The sequence below is a fragment of the Lolium rigidum genome, chromosome 5 (assembly GCF_022539505.1).
Source record: "Lolium rigidum isolate FL_2022 chromosome 5, APGP_CSIRO_Lrig_0.1, whole genome shotgun sequence".
NCBI lineage: Eukaryota > Viridiplantae > Streptophyta > Magnoliopsida > Poales > Poaceae > Lolium > Lolium rigidum.
In genome coordinates, this window is record NC_061512.1 from 116,358,882 (window position 1) to 116,376,564 (window position 17,683).

Consider the following 17,683-nt stretch of genomic DNA (forward strand, 5'->3'; position numbering starts at 1 on the left):
TGATAGGAACACATCGCCAAGTACGGAGGAAGTGGACGACACCATGGAGGCTCGAGAACTCAAGGCCGAGGTCATGGGAGGCATGGAAGAGAAGAAGGAAGAAGAGCGCCCGAGGTCGCCAAGAAGAGACGGCGCATGAAGCACGGCTCGCTCGGATTATCCGCCCCACTAAGGCCGGACAATCCGCCCCCTATGCGTCCAAGTCAATTCGGGCCAAGTCCCATGTACCCCTTGTATGCCTAAACTACCCCTCCTTAGTGGCTCCCTATATATAGGCTCCCACCTCCCCCTTCATTAGGTTAGGAATGAACTTGAGAGAATTAGGCTCATGCCTCCACCATCCCTTTGGGATTAGGGAAACCCCCTCCTTAGATTTACCCAAATCTATTGTACAAGGCACTCCTTATATGATTAGTCTCTCACACTCGTGATTCAACCACCGGTCTCTCACTCGTGTGATTCTACCGATCGTATACCGATCTTCCTTTCGGGGATTCTACCGCGTGTCTCTCCCTTGAGAGATTCTATCGGGATAGTGGTTCGGGCTATCGGGAGTAAACCGGAATTGTATCGGGTTGGTGTGTGTTTGCGTGTGTTCATCGTGTTATTCGCCGTGTTCTTCGTGTTCTTCCCCTCCCCCGCCTTTCCCTCGGTCAATTCGTGAGATCGGGCAACCCACGTGGCCTTAGGCCGCATCAGATGATGTACAGGCTTTCTTCGTGACCGCGCACGCGAAAATCGCCGGTTTCAGCGAACGTGCAAACCGCCCTTGAAGCTGCGGAGCATATACTCCCTCCGTCCCTTTTTAATTAACTTGGGGGAGAAAAACGTTTCACAAATATTATTTTACAGTCCAGTCCTGCATATTTCAAAACATAACAAAAAAGACCCAGATCTGATCGGGTCATTCCCGGATCCAATCTCCGCCCCGCTCGGAATCGGTCGATCGATCGGTCAGCTGGATCGATCGCTGATCGGGTCATTCCCGGATCCAATCTCCGTCCAGCTGGAAATCGATCGATCGATCGGTCAGCTGGATCGATCGATCGATCCAGCGCCTCCGGAGCAGCGCCATGCTCTCCACCTTGCTGGAGCGGCAGCTCCACCACGCGCCTGTGCTGGAGCGGCAGCTCCACCACGCGCCATGTTCTCCTCGCCAGGGCTCTCCGCCACCAGATCAGGCTTCTCTGCCACCTGATCTTGCATCGCCGCCACCTGATCCGTGGCAAAGATCGAAAAAAATGCAACCTTTTTCACGGATCCAGCCGGGGCGTGGAGATGGAGATGAAGTGCCGGAGATGCGGGCAGGGAGGAGATGCGGAGTCGGAGGAGATGCGGGCCGGAGGAGATGCGGCGGCGACGCGTGTGGAGAAGGCGGCGAGTAGCAGGAGAAGGGGTCGGGGACGGGGAGCGGCGGCGACGCGATGCCTACGATGGGGACGGGGTCGCGAGGAGCGGAGGAGGTTGCGAGGAGGAGTGCCAGGTTCGGGCGAGGTGAATCGCGACGGGGACGACCGGGTAGCAACGAGGAAAGGACGAGGGTTTTTTTTGCAAAATAACCGGCGCGTCGATTAAATCGGACCGGAGGGAGTACTTTTTGACACATAGCCAGGCAAACGCACACCGTTTCCATTCCACTTGAAGGCTGAAACACATCCAGTGATGGTTCATCGGCTTGTCGCGTTGCCACGTCCATGGTTCCCTGTGTTTATATACAGCCCCTCGTTCGGCTGTTCTCGATCGTTGCGTCCTCTCCAGTCTGCATCACCATGGCAACCGGGAGAAAAGCAATATTGGCTCTCGCCGTACTCGCCGCCTGCTCCTTCTCGGTCTCGCGCGCCCTGACATCGCCCTACGTGCGGCCGAAGCCGAGGACGACGCTCTCCGAGCTCGAATCCCTTCTCGACGACGCCCACGGCCAGACGCCGCAGCAGGTACGCTTCACGAATGCTCCAGCATATCATGTTCCTCTGCAGCTCCACTTCTAAAGATGTTCTTCAATATCTTCAGAAGCTTTTCTTTTTCAGTTCATACAAATATATATTTATTTATATCCTCGCGCTCTAAATATTTATTAATCAAACTCAGCTCACTACTTGAAATAAAAGTTTATGTGCAAGTTCAAGTGAGTGTCTATGAATATCCGGCCGGTTTCTACTTTGATCTATATTATTGATAGTTACTTACCCAATTTAATTATTTCTCGCTTAATTAAAGTAGTTATTTATAAATTACCACTTGAAAGAAAATGACTTAAATCCAACCAACTAATCCCAAGGAGAAATTTGCCGTTCTTGTTGGTTATATAAAAGACGATTTGCTCCAACACGGGCTTTCTCCCTCTCCCCCTTCCCACCATATCCCCTCCCCCTTGTTATCATTTTTTTCGTCCCAGCCTTCATGGGTGGTCACCAGTTCGGGGACACGTAGCGCTGCTTCACCACCATGTCTAGCCCCGTCCTCCACCATCGCGACATAGCCAATCCCTCTAGACTCAAGAGGATATGGTTATTTTATGGCACAAGTGCCACCCTCCTCTCTCCCTCTCAACCCTAAAACACCATTCAACGCTGCCACCTCCTTGAGTGTCAATGTTGTCATCAACACCAACTTGCCGCTCCGCCTCCGAACATGCCCAACCCTGATCTGATGTCCTTCACAGTGATCTTTGTAGACCCAAGAGGAGGGTTGGTGCTTCTATGGTGCCAATGTCACCCCTTCCCCCCACTATACCCTTTACCACCATTATCCTCCAATTCAGCATCAAACCACCATGTTGCGCATCACCATCAAACTTCACCTCATGCTTTGAGGTTGCCTCTCTCGGCTTCACTATCTTTATCAGATAGTCTTCAGAGCAGAGGAAGAAGATAGAGAGAAGAAGCATGACAGACCAAGAAGAGAAAATCCAACTGTTAAAAACACCAGTGATTTGTGTTGGAAAAAAGGAGAATAGTTAGCTTACCCTTAATTTCCGGAGATCAGCATCAAATAACAACCTGTCATTATTCACGTGCCAGTGTGCCACACCGTGGCGTTCATCGTTGCCATGCATGGTGGATTCATGGATAATAACACTAGAAAAGTGAAAGGTAGCACAAGGTATATGCTTTGCATACCCGCAAATAAAAAGGTACTCCCTCCATTCTAAAATGTAAGGCGCCTAAGATTTAATCAAAAGTCAATATTTTTAAAGTTTGACCAGATTTATATGTAAAAATATAAACATTCACAATGCCAAATCAATATCAATAGATTCACCAGAAAGTATAGTTTCTCAAAATGTTTATTTAATATTGTAGATATCCATATTTTTTCGTATAAACTTAATCAACTTAGAAGATATTGACTTTTGGATAAAAGTTTGGCGCCTTACGGTTTTGGGACGGAGTGAGTATATGCTTTGTTGCATATTGGTATCTTGGACCAAGAGTGTGGCTGGAGTGCTGGACTCACAGAAGGAGGCCAGCAAGTATCGCTTCGGGCGTTGTATAACTAGTTTGCATTTGCTTACTGGCTACTGCCTCCCAAGATCGCGACAGGGGAGAAAAAAACGCGTTCTGTTGGTTGTACGTCAGTAAGCTAGGTATGACCATATAAATAAATAAAAATTCAGGTTATTGTTTGTCGTGCATGATGTTGGCTTTCATGTTCCTTAGTGCAGTCAAAAATGGTAACCACAAATAATCTATTAAAAAACCCAACAATATCGCGTGTACAGTGATCTGTTTCCTAGCGCGGGAGACTTCTTCCATTTTCTTGCCCACGCCTTGTAGTTGTAGCCACTCTTATCTGATTTTCAGTAAATCATTACTACTTTTTATTGGTTCTTTCATTTACGTGTGTAGTGAATAGTACTCAGTAGTTTCAAATCTTAGTTGCAATGTTGCAACTCCTGACTAGCATAAATCACGAAACAATTCAACGGTATGGGTGAACTTTTCTAAGTCGCAACCATGTGTAAATAGTAAAATCCCAGTTACAGCCTTCACCGAGAAAACTCAGTTGCAACTTATGATATAAGTATGTCTACCATAAATCACGATGCAATCCAATGGTTTAGCAGTCGACCAGGAATAAGAAAAACTGCATTTTCCTTTTCTAAACTAAAAAAAAGGAAATATAGTTTAGGCTATGTTGGTAGGGAAGTATTTTTACAAAGTATTTTAGCAAGTTTCTCAAAATACCACTGTTTCAAATACTTCAATGGTTTTTGGCTGTGACTAAACATTCTGGTATTAATACTTTATTTTTTCTCAAAACGCGCTGTTTTTGAAATATTAGAAAAACAAGTCTAGACCTCTTTTTCTGAAACTGAAGTATTGTTAAGCCAGGCTGTAAAATATAGTACTCTATGATTTCGTAATAATTTAGTTCTTCAGTTTTAGAAAAACTTTGTCGCTAAACTAGGCATATTGATCTGGATAGTTCGGCTTGCGCTTTGGTTGCTCTGAAGAAATTGCTAATTCAAGTTCATCTCAGGTGCACGTATCAACCGTAGGCTCTGACATGATGAGGGTGACATGGATCACCAAAGACGATGCACCGGCGATGGTAGAGTACGGCACGACCTCGGGCCAGTACCCATTCTCAGAGACCGGAACAACCACGAGCTACTCGTACCTCGCCTTCTACCGCTCAGGCAACATCCACGACGCCGTCATCGGCCCGCTGAAACCCAGCACGACGTACTACTACCGGTGCAGCTCCGACCGGTCGCGCGAGTTCTCCTTCCGGACGCCGCCGTCCAGCCTTCCCTTCGAGTTCGTCATCGTCGGTACTACAGTACATCCCATGAAATTAATGCTCCTCAACTCGACCTCGTTATTCCGGTCTGTCGTTTCATGGCACGCTTTGATTGCTGGCCGATCGAACAGGTGACCTCGGCCAGACCGGGTGGACGAAGACGACGCTGCAGCACATCGCGGCCGCCGACTACGACATGCTCCTCCTCCCCGGCGACCTATCATACGCCGACTTCTTCCAGCCGCGCTGGGACTCTTACGGCCGCCTCGTCGAGCCGCTGGCGAGCGCGCGGCCCTGGATGGTGACCCAGGGCAACCACGAGATCGAGAAGGTACCCCTCCTTGAGCCGCGCGCCTTCAAGGCCTACAATGCGCGGTGGCGCATGCCGTACGACGCCGGCGCCTCGCCGTCGGGATCAAACCTCTACTACTCGTTCGACGTGGCCGGCGGCGCCGCGCACGTCATCATGCTGGGCTCGTACACCGACTACGTGGCCGGCACGGCGCAGTACGAGTGGCTCCAAGGCGACCTCGCCGGTATCGACCGCCGTAAAACGGCGTTCGTGGTGGCTCTGGTGCACGTGCCGTGGTACAACAGCAACAAGGCGCACCAGGGGGAGGGCGACGACATGCGCGACGCCATGGAGGCGCTGCTCTACGGCGCTCGCGTGGACGCGGTGTTCGCCGGGCACGTGCACGCGTACGAGAGGTTCGCGCGCGTGTACGGCGGCAAGGAGGACCCGTGCGGGCCGGTGTACGTGACGATCGGCGACGGCGGGAACCGGGAAGGGCTCGCGGAGAAGTACGTCGACCCGCAGCCGAAGACGTCCGTGTTTCGGGAGGCGAGTTTCGGGCATGGAAGGTTGCAGGTGGTGAATGCGACGCACGCGCTCTCACTGCGTCAGGTACCCAGTTTGCCGGCACAAAAAAGTGCCGGCAAAGGCACCAAAAGTGCCGGCAAAGGTTTTTCGAGGCAAAAAAAAAGTGCTGCGTTTATTCCAGTCGAGATTGCTCTTTGCCGGCATTTTTCGTGAGATGCCGCGGTATGTAATTCAAGGCACAAATACTGGTGCCAGTAATAGCTATTTCGAGGCAGATCAGTTTTTGCTCGTTAAGAGTTTTGCCGGCACTTTTCGATTGGGCCGTGGAAGGTTTTTGCCGGCACTTACTGGAGATGCCGCCGAATCTTTCCTGGCACAAGGTGGTGACGCCGCGGAACCTTTTTCTGGCACAAGGTGGAAATGCCGTTCAAAGCTTTTGCCGGCATTTCGCAAATGCCTCCAAATTTGTTTTCGAGCATATAGGCCTAATGCCGCTGTTTCTTTTTGTAGGCAGCATTCATGAACATTCAGTCAAATCATTTAACTTACAATTCAGTCATAAGCATTCAGTCAACACTTTGAAACATCCAGGTATTTAACTTACAATTACACAAACAAACATTCAGTCATAAACAGAATTCAGTCATAAGCGATCATAAACATGATCATCCGGCGATCGGATAACTTACAAGCATTCAGTCATAAGCGGTCATCAACATCATCCGAGCATCATCCATCATTAGATAACATACAAATTCATCAGCTTGAAAGCATCATCCAGCCTGGTCACACATCATCCAGCAATTCATCAGCCTGGACTGGAGAAGCTATGGAGGCTTTTGACTTGAAGGTGAAGGTTCTCCTCCTCTTAGTTCTGTCAGGGTTTTGACTGTCATTTAGGTTATCTGTTCTCCTAATTTTATCCCGATTCGCTGCTTGCTCCTGCAATGTCAACACCCTACCATCCGATCCGGAATGAATGCGCAAGTTCTTGTCCATGCTGCTCACAATTGATGCATGAGTCATGTCCACTTCTTCGATCTGACTCGCAAGCATTACCCAACAAGGTTCAAAATGAAGCTATGGTCCCCAACAATAGTTGGCATCCCTATAGCTTGAGAAACAGAAGTAATAGAGTCATTACTGCAAAGCAATTCATTTCAAACAACCAACTGATAGGCAACAAGCTAGGCTAGGATGATTGGAAAGCATCACAGAGGTCACTGTATCAATACACATGCTTTTCCAACTATAAGCAACCACCAGTACATGGTGAGGAGCAACAACACAGTTTGTCAGGCAACATGCATAGATAGTTAAAGCATTAGATAGTTATCAAGCAATTGTTTGGGTATCCATGGAGCGGAATCCGATATATGGAAGTTCCTCTAAATATCAGCGAGTGCACCAATACTACAATCATGGTTGTTTCATGACACTACAGTATTGATCATGTTTCACATGGTTTTTTTCATGACACTACGAGTATTGACTCTACGAGTATTGATCAAGAGGCAAGTGTAACTTACATTCTTCCTTGGCCACTTGGATTGAGTGTGCCTCGGCTTCACCGAGTAGCGTCATTCTCCCCTTTGCTTGTGGTAACCTCGTGGTTCTCTTCAAGACCATGTTGATCATAACCTCTATGTACTCATCAGTGTCTGCATTCTGCACAGTGCCAAGAGCCACTATTGTTTCACTTGTTGGTGAAGTTAAAGCGACGTCCATCCCTTTTGTCACATTTACTGTCCCTTTGTTCCTTTTCTTCTTCCCCTCACTGTTTTTCATCTTGTTCTCTTGTGCCTTCTCCACTTTGACCGATTTAATGATCTTGTTCACACTAGCTGTCTGCAGATAACATATTTTGTTATTTATTTCTATAAGGCTCGATTATAACATATTCGTAGAGTATTTTTCATTATATGAGGGTCAGTACCTTTGCCTCTAGATGCTTGTAGGTTGTCTTTGAATGATTCCCTTCTTCTTGATTGGTAAACATTTCTTCCTGGCTAAACATACTTTCCTGGCTGTATACACCCTGCTGGCTATACGTTGTTTCATGGGTATAAATTGTTTCTGTCAAATACCAAAAATGTCGCATGAATGTATGATTAGGTGGTAGATTCAATTACCAGTTTTAAAAAGTACCAATGTTAGCAGCTCATACCTTTGGTATAGAACTATTAGGTTCCTTCACACTCTTTCTATCCTTTATTTTTACGGCTCTTCTATCTTCATGAGTTGTGGTGGCCTACATTTAAACAATCGTAGCACACAATTAACGGGACCATCTAGGAGCCAAGTGGACATGGAACCGTTGATACTTTACCTTGGCTTGAGATCCTCCAACTTGTGAGGTATGACTATGTTTTTGGCTTCTTTTTGCATGTGTTACTTCAGTTGATCTAGTTTCCTGCATTTAAACAATCAGAGCACACAATTAACAGGACCATCTAGGAGCCAAGTGGACATGAAACTGTTGATACTTTACCTTGGCTTGAGAACCTCCAACTTCTGAGGTATGACTAGGTTTTTGGCTTCTTTTTGCATGTGTTACTTCAGTTGATCTAGTTTCCTGCATTTAAACAATCAGAGCACACAATTAACAGGACCATCTAGGAGCCAAGTGGACATGAAACTGTTGATACTTTACCTTGGCTTGAGAACCTCCAACTTCTGAGGTATGACTATGTTTTTGGCTTCTTTTTGCATGTGTTACTTCAGTTGATCTAGTTTCCTGCATTTAAACAAAATTATCAAATACTTACCTGCACCATCTGGATAGTATGATTACAATACAGATCATGAAAGAAGAAGCTGAGTCTTACATTTTCTTTGCAACCTGTAACCTCACTGCTAATAACTTTCTCAACATTTTGTTTGGTAACCTACATTGGTTCAATCATATCACTAATTTAGATATCACCGGACTTTATGGAAATATCACTGTTGACCATGTAATTACTCATGAATGAAGAAGTTTGTAGTGTACCCGGATTGTAGGAATACCTTCCATTCCCTCTTCACTTGTCTGTCTGTTGCTTGTTCGTTGGTTGTCCTGTATTTTACGGCTAGCTTGGTACACTAGCATTAGTTGACTCAAGCTGCCCTTCTATGATATCAGTCTTTCGCGCCATGTTTTCGACCACAAGCTTTAGGTCTCTGGTCTCTTTCCTACTCTCTTCAAGAGCTGCTAGTGCTTGAGCTAGATTTTCTGATCCTTTTCCACCAACTACCATGCCTAGACCATACCTTGTTGACTTCTTTGCTTTGGGAAACAATGTTGAATAGAGGTCATTGGGATTTGGTTCCTCCCCATGCAGCTCGGGATTGGCATTTAGTTTCTTATTGATTTCATTCTACAAGGAAATCGGTGTCATGGCGGTGTATTGTTGCAAGAACAAGTATGTGTGTTGGCAGTAGTTACTTGAAGGTGAAACTTACAATTTTTCCAGCGACAAAATTGTCAATCGGCAGATCCTTTGCTATTAGTGTGAGTGATCCTGTACAGCTCAGCCCTCCCAATTTTTTTACCTTCTAGGATCTCCTGCAAATCACATGGATTATGCCCTCATGAACTTGTAAAAATATTTCAAATGGTAAGGTTGTACACAAAGTAATATGCGAGAAAATTTAATTACTGAATTGATTAGTTTGGATTATTACTGTTTGATCTTGTACAACTGCGAAGCTCCTTGACCCAGTAGTGTGTGTACTATTTGGCTGGTTTTTCCTTGCAGTTTTGTTCTTCCTTGACAATCTCTGCAATTTAAGTTTACATTTTCAGTTCATGGTAAGATTAGTAAGCATACATTTTCAAATTGAAAGTTTGAAAATGTAATGATTCACCTTGCACTTTTTTTGCTTCCAACGCCTCACCAACCAATCCCATTGAGCTTCAGGAAGTCTTTGGCCACACCCGTTCGCAACGTTCTCTTCTATTGATAACTTTGACTTGTAATGTTTCTTCTTTAAGTAGCACTTGAAATCTTTCCATTTTTTACTGCAGACTTTAGTACCCGGTACCTATGCCTTTCTTCAACATTAAAGAATGCCTGCAATACATAAGTAGCAACGATTAGACAAAAAAACCTTTCCACTCGTTATTGCGGTGAGAAATAAATGTAATGCAGCTTTATATACCTTAACGAGTTTCCCACAAGTGCATTTTGTCGGATCTGGGTACTTTGCTCCAGACTTGTTGCTTGCCATTGAAATTTCTTTTCCTTTAACTAAACTTCCAACAAAATTGGAGAACTCGGCTGGTGTTTGGACCACAAGGCTGTCCATTGTCATTGAATTCCACATCTATTTTACAGTTTGGATTAACATGTTTCCAGAACCCCTTCGGTAATGTTGGACCTCTATGGGATTTCTCTTCTTCGTGCCTAAAACCATAATTGTTAAAACAGATTAGATATACTATATTTCTTTCCATTAGATATCGATAATGAGAACATTGATAGATCAAGAATCTAGCCCGGAGTGTTGTTAATTTTAATTGATCCATCTTCATATTCATCACCGGGATCGGTAGTTGCATCACCGTCATAGCCTTCACCATCATTTTCTCTCGCCCATCCTCAGCACCATCTTCTTCATCATCATCCTCTTCATCACTGTCATCTTCATCATCATCATCATCTTCATCTTCCTCTAGTTGTTCATATATAGTTTTATTCTCAACAATCTGAACAAAGGATATTTAAAAGTAATAGTTAGACAAATATCTTGGAATCCTGCAAAACTGGTTGTGTACAAAGGTGTTGAGATGTAGAATTCATTACTTACTTGCTGGTTCCCTGGCAAGTATCCAGTAGCTTTTGCTATGTGTATGAACCTTTCCAACATATTATCACCATTGCTTCCAGCTGCTACTGACTTCACCTACTTTGATCATCTTTTCCTTCCATTCTTGAGTATCTGACTTATTTGTTCCTGCACATATATTAAATGAATTAGTTGTTGCTGCACATAATAGTAACTTCAAAGAAAAGTAAGAACATGTCAAACAGGACTGTCATACCCAAACTAACTGTCTATTCTAGGCTCCATGTCAAAGTAATCTCTAATTGAAGGACAGACAACAGAGTACCAATCATCATCTACAGCATCTTTCACATAGTATATCTGCTTAGCTTGGCTTGCAAATATAAATGGTTCTGATCCAAATTCTAACCGCTTCCAGGTTTACTTGTGTTATCCCAAAGTTGGCGATGTTTTTAACTCCAGCAGGTTTTGACCATTCACATTTGAACAGTACAACACTTCCTTGGTTGGAATAATTTAACTCAACAATCTCAACTATTCTACCATAATATTCTACTTCTCCTTTTAATGGGTTCTTATCTTTCGAACTAGAATAACTGGAAGTCATAGATGAGTTTGAAACTCCATCACATTGAGTGCTTTTGCCTCGTTGCAAACTCCTTTGTGTGGAATACACAACCATTAATGCAGTAGCTGTTGTACTTCTTGACCATCATGTAAGGCTTGTTTGCTAGCAAAACAATATCTTCTGGCAATTTTGTGCCTTTAAGAAGCAAAGACTGCACATGGTCAATGAACCAAGTATGGAATGATCTGTGATGTTCTACTTCTACCTGTCTTTTACTTTTTCTCTTTTTCCCAAGCAGCTAAAGCTTTCATATGCTTCTCTGTGTAAGAACTGATGTGCTCATAATTGAAGAGTACATACTTCGTGCTTGTGTCCATGACAGGTAATCTAGTTCGGAAATACTTGCAAGCTGATAATGGTCTTCCAAAAATCGTCGGTACTTGCTGCAATTTTTGTTTGCACTACTAGTCAAATTATCATCATGTCTTGGTGGTCTGTTGAACTTGGTGTTACAATCATCCACATATCTACTTGCAGAATGTCAAACACTCATCGAACAAATATGACTCTGCAATGGATCCTTCCGGGTGGCTTCTATTGTGTACCCAGTTTTTCATGTTGCCAATGAACATTTCTGTGGACCACATGTTCCTGAATTGAACAGGCCCGAGCAAGTCTCACTTCAGCTGGAAGATGTATAACCAGGTGCTCCATTATATCGAAGAATGTTGGAGGAAAAATCTTCTCAAGTTCACATAATATCTCCGGCAACTGGTCTTCAACAATTGCTATCTCTTTGTTGCCGACGATCTTCGAAGTAATGACCTTGAAACACTTGGCAAGCTTCACCAAGGGCAATGCAACTTCTTCGAGGCAATGTCTTCATTACAGCCCAGAGGTAAGATTTCTTCAAACAAAATGTGGCAATCATGAGTTTTCAGCCCAACAAACTTGTTTTCCTCTAACCTTACCTTGTTGTACATTGAGGAAGCATGGTTGTCTGGAAATCTCACATTTTTCACCAGACCACAGAACATCTTCTTCTTTGATGACTCCATGTAGTACACTGCATCTGGCAAGTCAGGTTTTTCTTGTGTTTCATCAATATGCAAATGTTCTCTGATCTTCATTCTCTTCATATCCATCCTAGCATTTGCATTATCTTTTGACCTTTTGTCCACATCAAGCAAAGTGTTGACTATGTTGTCAAACACATTCTTTTCAATGTGCATTGAATCCAAGTTGTGTCTCACTAGCAAAAATTTCCAATATTCTAGTTGGAAAAAGATGCTCCTCTTCTTAAAAGTTGATTCAACAGTGTGTACTTCCTCTTTATTCTCCAAATCCTCATCCCCTTCTCCTCTTTTCCTTTTCTTCCTTCCACTCCTCTTTTGCTTCTGTAGTTTTCCATATGCAGTTTGGATATCCATTGTCATAGCAGAAATTTCTTCCCCTGTTGGCTGTACTGGAGGATCCCTGAGATCAGTAGTACCATCAAAAGATTTCTCATCTCTTCTGAATGCATGTTCCCTTGGCAAGAACCTTCTGTGACCTAAGAAACATGCTTTGTGCCCATGCTTCAACCTTCTAGAGCAAGTTCCTAAGAGGCAATGAGAACAGACAACAATACTTTCTCCACTCAATATTCCACGTCCCAGCCGAGTCACTAATGGTCCAGAGAAGTGCAGCATAGACTCTAAACTTTTTTCCAAAATGAGCATCATGTACAAGAACACCATGGTGCCACAACTCCTGTAGCTCATCAATTACAAGTTGCAGGTACACATCAATGTCTTTCCCTGGTGATCTCCTTCCTGGTATAATGACAGACAATAAGAAGTTGGTTTCCTTCATGCAAATCCAGGGAGGGAAGTTGTATGGGATCAGAATTATGGGCCAGATGCTATATGACAAGTTCATATTCCTGAACGGGTTGAATCCATCTGTAGCTAGTCCAAATCTGATGTTCCTTGGTTCTTTGCTGAACGACCTGTACCTGCTGTCAAAGTTCTTCCAAGCAGGTGAATCAGCTGGATGCCTCATTACTTCATCTTTGGTTCTCCCATCATTGTGCCAACTCATCAGAGCTGCTGTTTTGTTAGATATGAACAGCCTCCTGACTCTTTTCTTCAGTGGGAAATGTCTGATAACTTTCCTTGCAACTCTACTGATTCTCTTCCCACCTACTACACTTCTCTCAGTCTTCCATCTGCTTGTTTTGCAAACTGGGCAGACATTGGCATTGGCATGGATGCCTCTGAAAATTATGCAGTCATTGAAACATACATCATAAGTATCATACGCAAGACCAACTCCTCTGATGTACTGCTTTGCTTCATGAAATTTCTTCGGCAGAGAATGTCCTTCAGGTAGTGCTTCCCTGAACAGTGTCAGCATATCTTCAAATGCAGCATTTGTCATTCCCCTGACATTTTTAATGTTGAGCAGTCTTACTAGAAACTGCAGCTTTGAAAACTTCTTGCATCCTGGGTACAACTGCTGGCCACCATCATTGACTAACCTCTTGTATGTTTCGACATCTTCATCTTCACTATCATCTTCACTGCCTTCTTCTTCTTCTGAATGCAATGAACTTCTAGGGTACATGTCAAACCCATCTAACAATAGCTGGTCAATCTCATCTCTAGCATTACTACTATCTTCTGGAGAGCTAGAGTGTGTGTCAGGATCATTGTTAACAACTGGTTCACCATGAAACAGCCAGGTTTTATATCCAGGCATGAATCCAGCACAGACTAGATGATCATTCACAATGTCTACATCATGCCAGAACCTGTTACCACAATTTTTGCATAGACACAGTATCTTCCTATCTTGCACTTCATTTCTTACGACAAATTTTAAGAATAAGGAGACTCCAGCTGCATACTCATCCGAAGACCTTGAAGCTTCCATCCAACTCTTATCCATTATTACTGTTTTTTAGTAAAACTTAGAGTTTAAATAGAATCCGAGTAATGAACTAAGCCATCTTATACAATCACAAGGGAACAACTAATAGAGCAATGCAGTAACCAAGCAATAGAGCAATGCAGTAACTATGAATTGCAGTAATCCACTAACCAGTACTGCAGCAATGCATTAACCAAGCAAACAATCACAAGGGAGCAAGTAATAGAGCAATGCAGTAACCAAGCAAACAATACAGGAAGGTTAGCATGCTATCCAGTACTAGAGCAATCCAGTAACCAAGCAAACCAGCAAATCATAGCAAACCAGTAATACAGGAATTTGTAGGTGGAGGTTCGATTCACCACGTACCAGACGAACTCGCCTCCGTGTTGTTTGAGTTCGTGAATCGACGGAGAAAGGACCGCCGCGGATCAACCTTAGCTTGGACTCCAGTAGGATCCACCTTGGCTTGAACTCCAGTAGGATCCACCATGGCTTGAACTCCAGTAGGATCCACCATGGCTTGAACTCCAGTAGGATCCACCATGGCCGTCAGCACGCGGATCCTAGGGGTCGCCGTCGCCTGCGAAACCTCAGGCCGCCGCCGCCACGCAGAATCCGCAACCCTAATCGGTGGAGGGCCGAGGTGGAGGAGATCTAGATCGGTGGAGGAGATCTAGATCGGTGGAGGAGGAGGTCGGTGGCGAAGGAGGAGGGCCGAGGTGGAGGAGATCTAGCGGAGGTGGAGGAGGAGGTCGGCGGCGGTGGAGGAGGGCCGAGGTGGAGGAGATCCGAGGCGGAGGTGGAGGAGGTCGGCGGCGGTGGAGGAGGTCGGCGGCGGTGGAGGAGGGCCGAGGTGGAGGAGGGCCGAGGCGGAGGTGGAGGAGGGCGGCGGCGGCGGAGGAGGGCGGCGGCGGCGGATCGGCAGAGGAGGACGAAGGAAAAATGCGAAGGAAAATGCGAAGGGTTGAAGGAAACGTTGGGTGGAAGGACCATATTGTAAAAATGAGTTCGGTGGAAGGACCATTTGGTAAAACGTTTTGAGTTGCATTAAAACAAAATCAGGTTCGGTGGAAGGACCAAATCATTTTCTTTTGTTTGAAAACAAAACGTTTTGGTAAATTTTTTAAAACATTAAAACATTTTAGCATTTAAGAAACCATGTTAACATAAGCCAAAGGGTTGAGAACCATCCTTTGGTAACCATCATGGATTGAGAACCATGTTATCTCCATGTAAGGATTGAGAATCAAAGGGTACATGCTCCTTTGGTAAAAAAATTTAAACATTGCAAGATGTTTAAAAGCAATGCAGAGGTTGGCTTCTATCCATGTTTGTAAACATGTCAAGGGAATCACTACTGCATAAGCAGTTCATCCATTTATGTTGTTCAAAAAGAACAACATAATTTTCAATAGAATTTTCAAAAATATGCAGCAGCTATTGTTGCAAGAAAAATTCAATGCAAATGTGTCGACCTCGCCAGGATCGACCGGGGCAAGGTGTCGTTCGTTGTGGCGCTGGTGCACGCGCCGTGGTACAACAGCAACAAGGCGCACCAGGGGGAGGGCGACGACATGCGCGACGCCATGGAGGCGCTGCTCTACGGCGCTCGTGTGGACGCGGTGTTCGCCGGGCACGTGCACGCGTACGAGAGGTTCACGCGCGTGTACGGCGGCAAGGAGGACCAATGCGGGCCGGTGTACGTGACGATCGGCGACGGCGGGAACCGGGAAGGGCTCGCGGAGAAGTACGTCGACCCGCAGCCGAAGACGTCCGTGTTTCGGGAGGCGAGTTTCGGGCATGGAAGGTTGCAGGTGGTGAATGCGACGCACGCGCTCTGGACGTGGAACCGGAACGACGACGACGAGCCTGTGATAGCCGATCATGTGTGGATCTCCAGCCTCGCGTCAAACCCGGCTTGGAACAAGTGAGCGGCTGTTCAAGCTTAATCTCGATGTTGAAATGTTGGATTCTAAATGTCATCAACCCGTGCCGACAAGCATTGTACACATTTACACTTAGTAAAAGCTTATGAAAAGAAGATCAATGCACTTGATTTGTAGAAAATAGAAATATATGTTATAAACGTGACAAGCAAATAATGCAGAACGAAAAGAAAACGCAGTCGAGATACAAAATTTTAACGTGGAAAACTCCTCCAATACAGAGGGGAAAAAACAACGGGCACCAGCCAACAAAATTTCACTACATTGAGAGATGTTTACAAATACCGTGTGTTATCTTATAATCTGATAAATCCTAACCGGCGGCTTACAAGATGTATATAGGCGGTTGCAACGACCCGTACCGCAGGGGCTGCCACCCACCCCCCGGCACCCCTTTCCGTAGCCATCCCTGCTGGACCTAAGCCTACCGGCGATCGTCGCATCGCTTCGCTCGTCAGAAGTTAGCCTTCCTTTAGTATATGAATTTTCACAATATAACAATATGTAAATGTTATACCCTGGTGTATGAATCAAGTTTCACCTAACCATCGATACAACGAATTCTATTACACAGAGATAGACTAATTGGGGAGGAAAAAAAGGAATAAGACGGTGAGTAGAGTTATGTCTAATTTCGTATGTGTGCACTTGATTGGTCACCGAACAACCTGAACAACAAAGATATTATTTTGATGCTAACAAGACAACATCTCAAGCTTGCAACAGGTTATAATAAATTAATGATAGTTGCGTCAACACAAAAATGTATGGCATGTAATGTGTGCTAGAGCACTCCGCTTTTCCCTGACATGTCGCAGTACATGGAGTATAATCAAACCACAATCACATATTTCTAAGGATGCTACTAGTGTCTACCAATAGCACCGGTGGAAAACAGGACATCAGTTCCGGTTGGTAACGGCCTTTCGTCTTGGTTGTGCAACTGAGACTGCGCAACCGGGACTAAAACCCCCTCCCCTAGTCCGGATTGTGTTGCGAACTGGGACTAAAAGGCCTCCACGTGACTGAGCTCGACCGCTCGGGGTGGAGGGGCTTTAATCCCGGTTGGTAACGCCAACCGGGACTAAAGTCCTCCACGCGTCAAGCGTTGGGACATGGTTGTTTCTCTGCCGCGATAGGAGGTTTAGGGTTTTACGTTTTCCATTCAACTCGATGCTATACATACAACAGTGAAGGAACCATTACACAACATCGTTATGAATATAGACATCTTCATGAAACAGTACACGTTCATGCATGCATATACAATAAGTCCTCTTACGATCCCTTTTGTTCTCGAGCAGGAATAATCCTTCTAATTCTGACAGACAACACATAAAACCATGCTGATTATTTTCCTCAGCCACACCGATAAAAAATTTCAGGCCCGCAATGAAATCAGCATGGCGTTGATCACCATACATCCATTGCCGGTTCATCTACATTATATCATTAAGTTTATCAAAAACCATTACAAAATATCATGAATAGCAAGTGATGTACATGACACATGCATTTTATCAATGAGGAATGAAAGGATAAAGTTGTTAATTTCGATCGAGAAGGAAAAAAGAAAGAACAAAGCTTAAGTGTGGCTCAGGCACTTCATACCATATTTTTTTGTGTGAACTCAAGTGGCATCATGCTCTCAGGTATTTCTTCCAGCACCGCTTGTCCATAAGCAGGAAGCAAACCAACATACACCTCTTGTGCATAAGAAGGGAAAAAAGAGGAGAAAGCTAAATGTGGCTCACATGCACAAACTTGGGCAGGGCTTAGTATATATATAGAGATGGACCATTAGAGAATGGACTTTTGTAGCTCGAGCTACATGTAGGCCACTTTTTGAACCAACAAAAATTCCTTTTAAACATGTTTAAAAAAATCGAAAAAATATATTGATGTAGAGAAAAAATA

General features: G+C 44.6%; 1 protein-coding gene across 1 annotated transcript; it reads left to right on the forward strand.

The window, feature by feature from the left end:
- The first annotated feature begins 1,769 nt into the window (after positions 1-1,769).
- Positions 1,770-15,751, forward strand: LOC124658228 (probable purple acid phosphatase 20). The gene is made up of 4 exons (XM_047196621.1): positions 1,770-1,934; positions 4,483-4,777; positions 4,878-5,454; positions 15,475-15,751. Exons 1-4 carry the CDS (start codon positions 1,770-1,772, stop codon positions 15,749-15,751), a joined length of 1,314 nt encoding a protein of 437 aa, XP_047052577.1.
- Positions 15,752-17,683: the final 1,932 nt, after the last annotated feature.

Coding starts and splice junctions, on each gene's coding strand:
- LOC124658228 (XM_047196621.1), top strand. CDS start 1,770: ATGGCAACCGGGAGAAAAGCAATATTGGCTCTCGCCGTACTCGCCGCC. Junction 1,935..4,482: donor ACGGCCAGACGCCGCAGCAG/GTACGCTTCACG, acceptor AGTTCATCTCAG/GTGCACGTATCAACCGTAGG. Junction 5,455..15,474: donor CACGTGCACGCGTACGAGAG/GTTCGCGCGCGT, acceptor CGCGTACGAGAG/GTTCACGCGCGTGTACGGCG.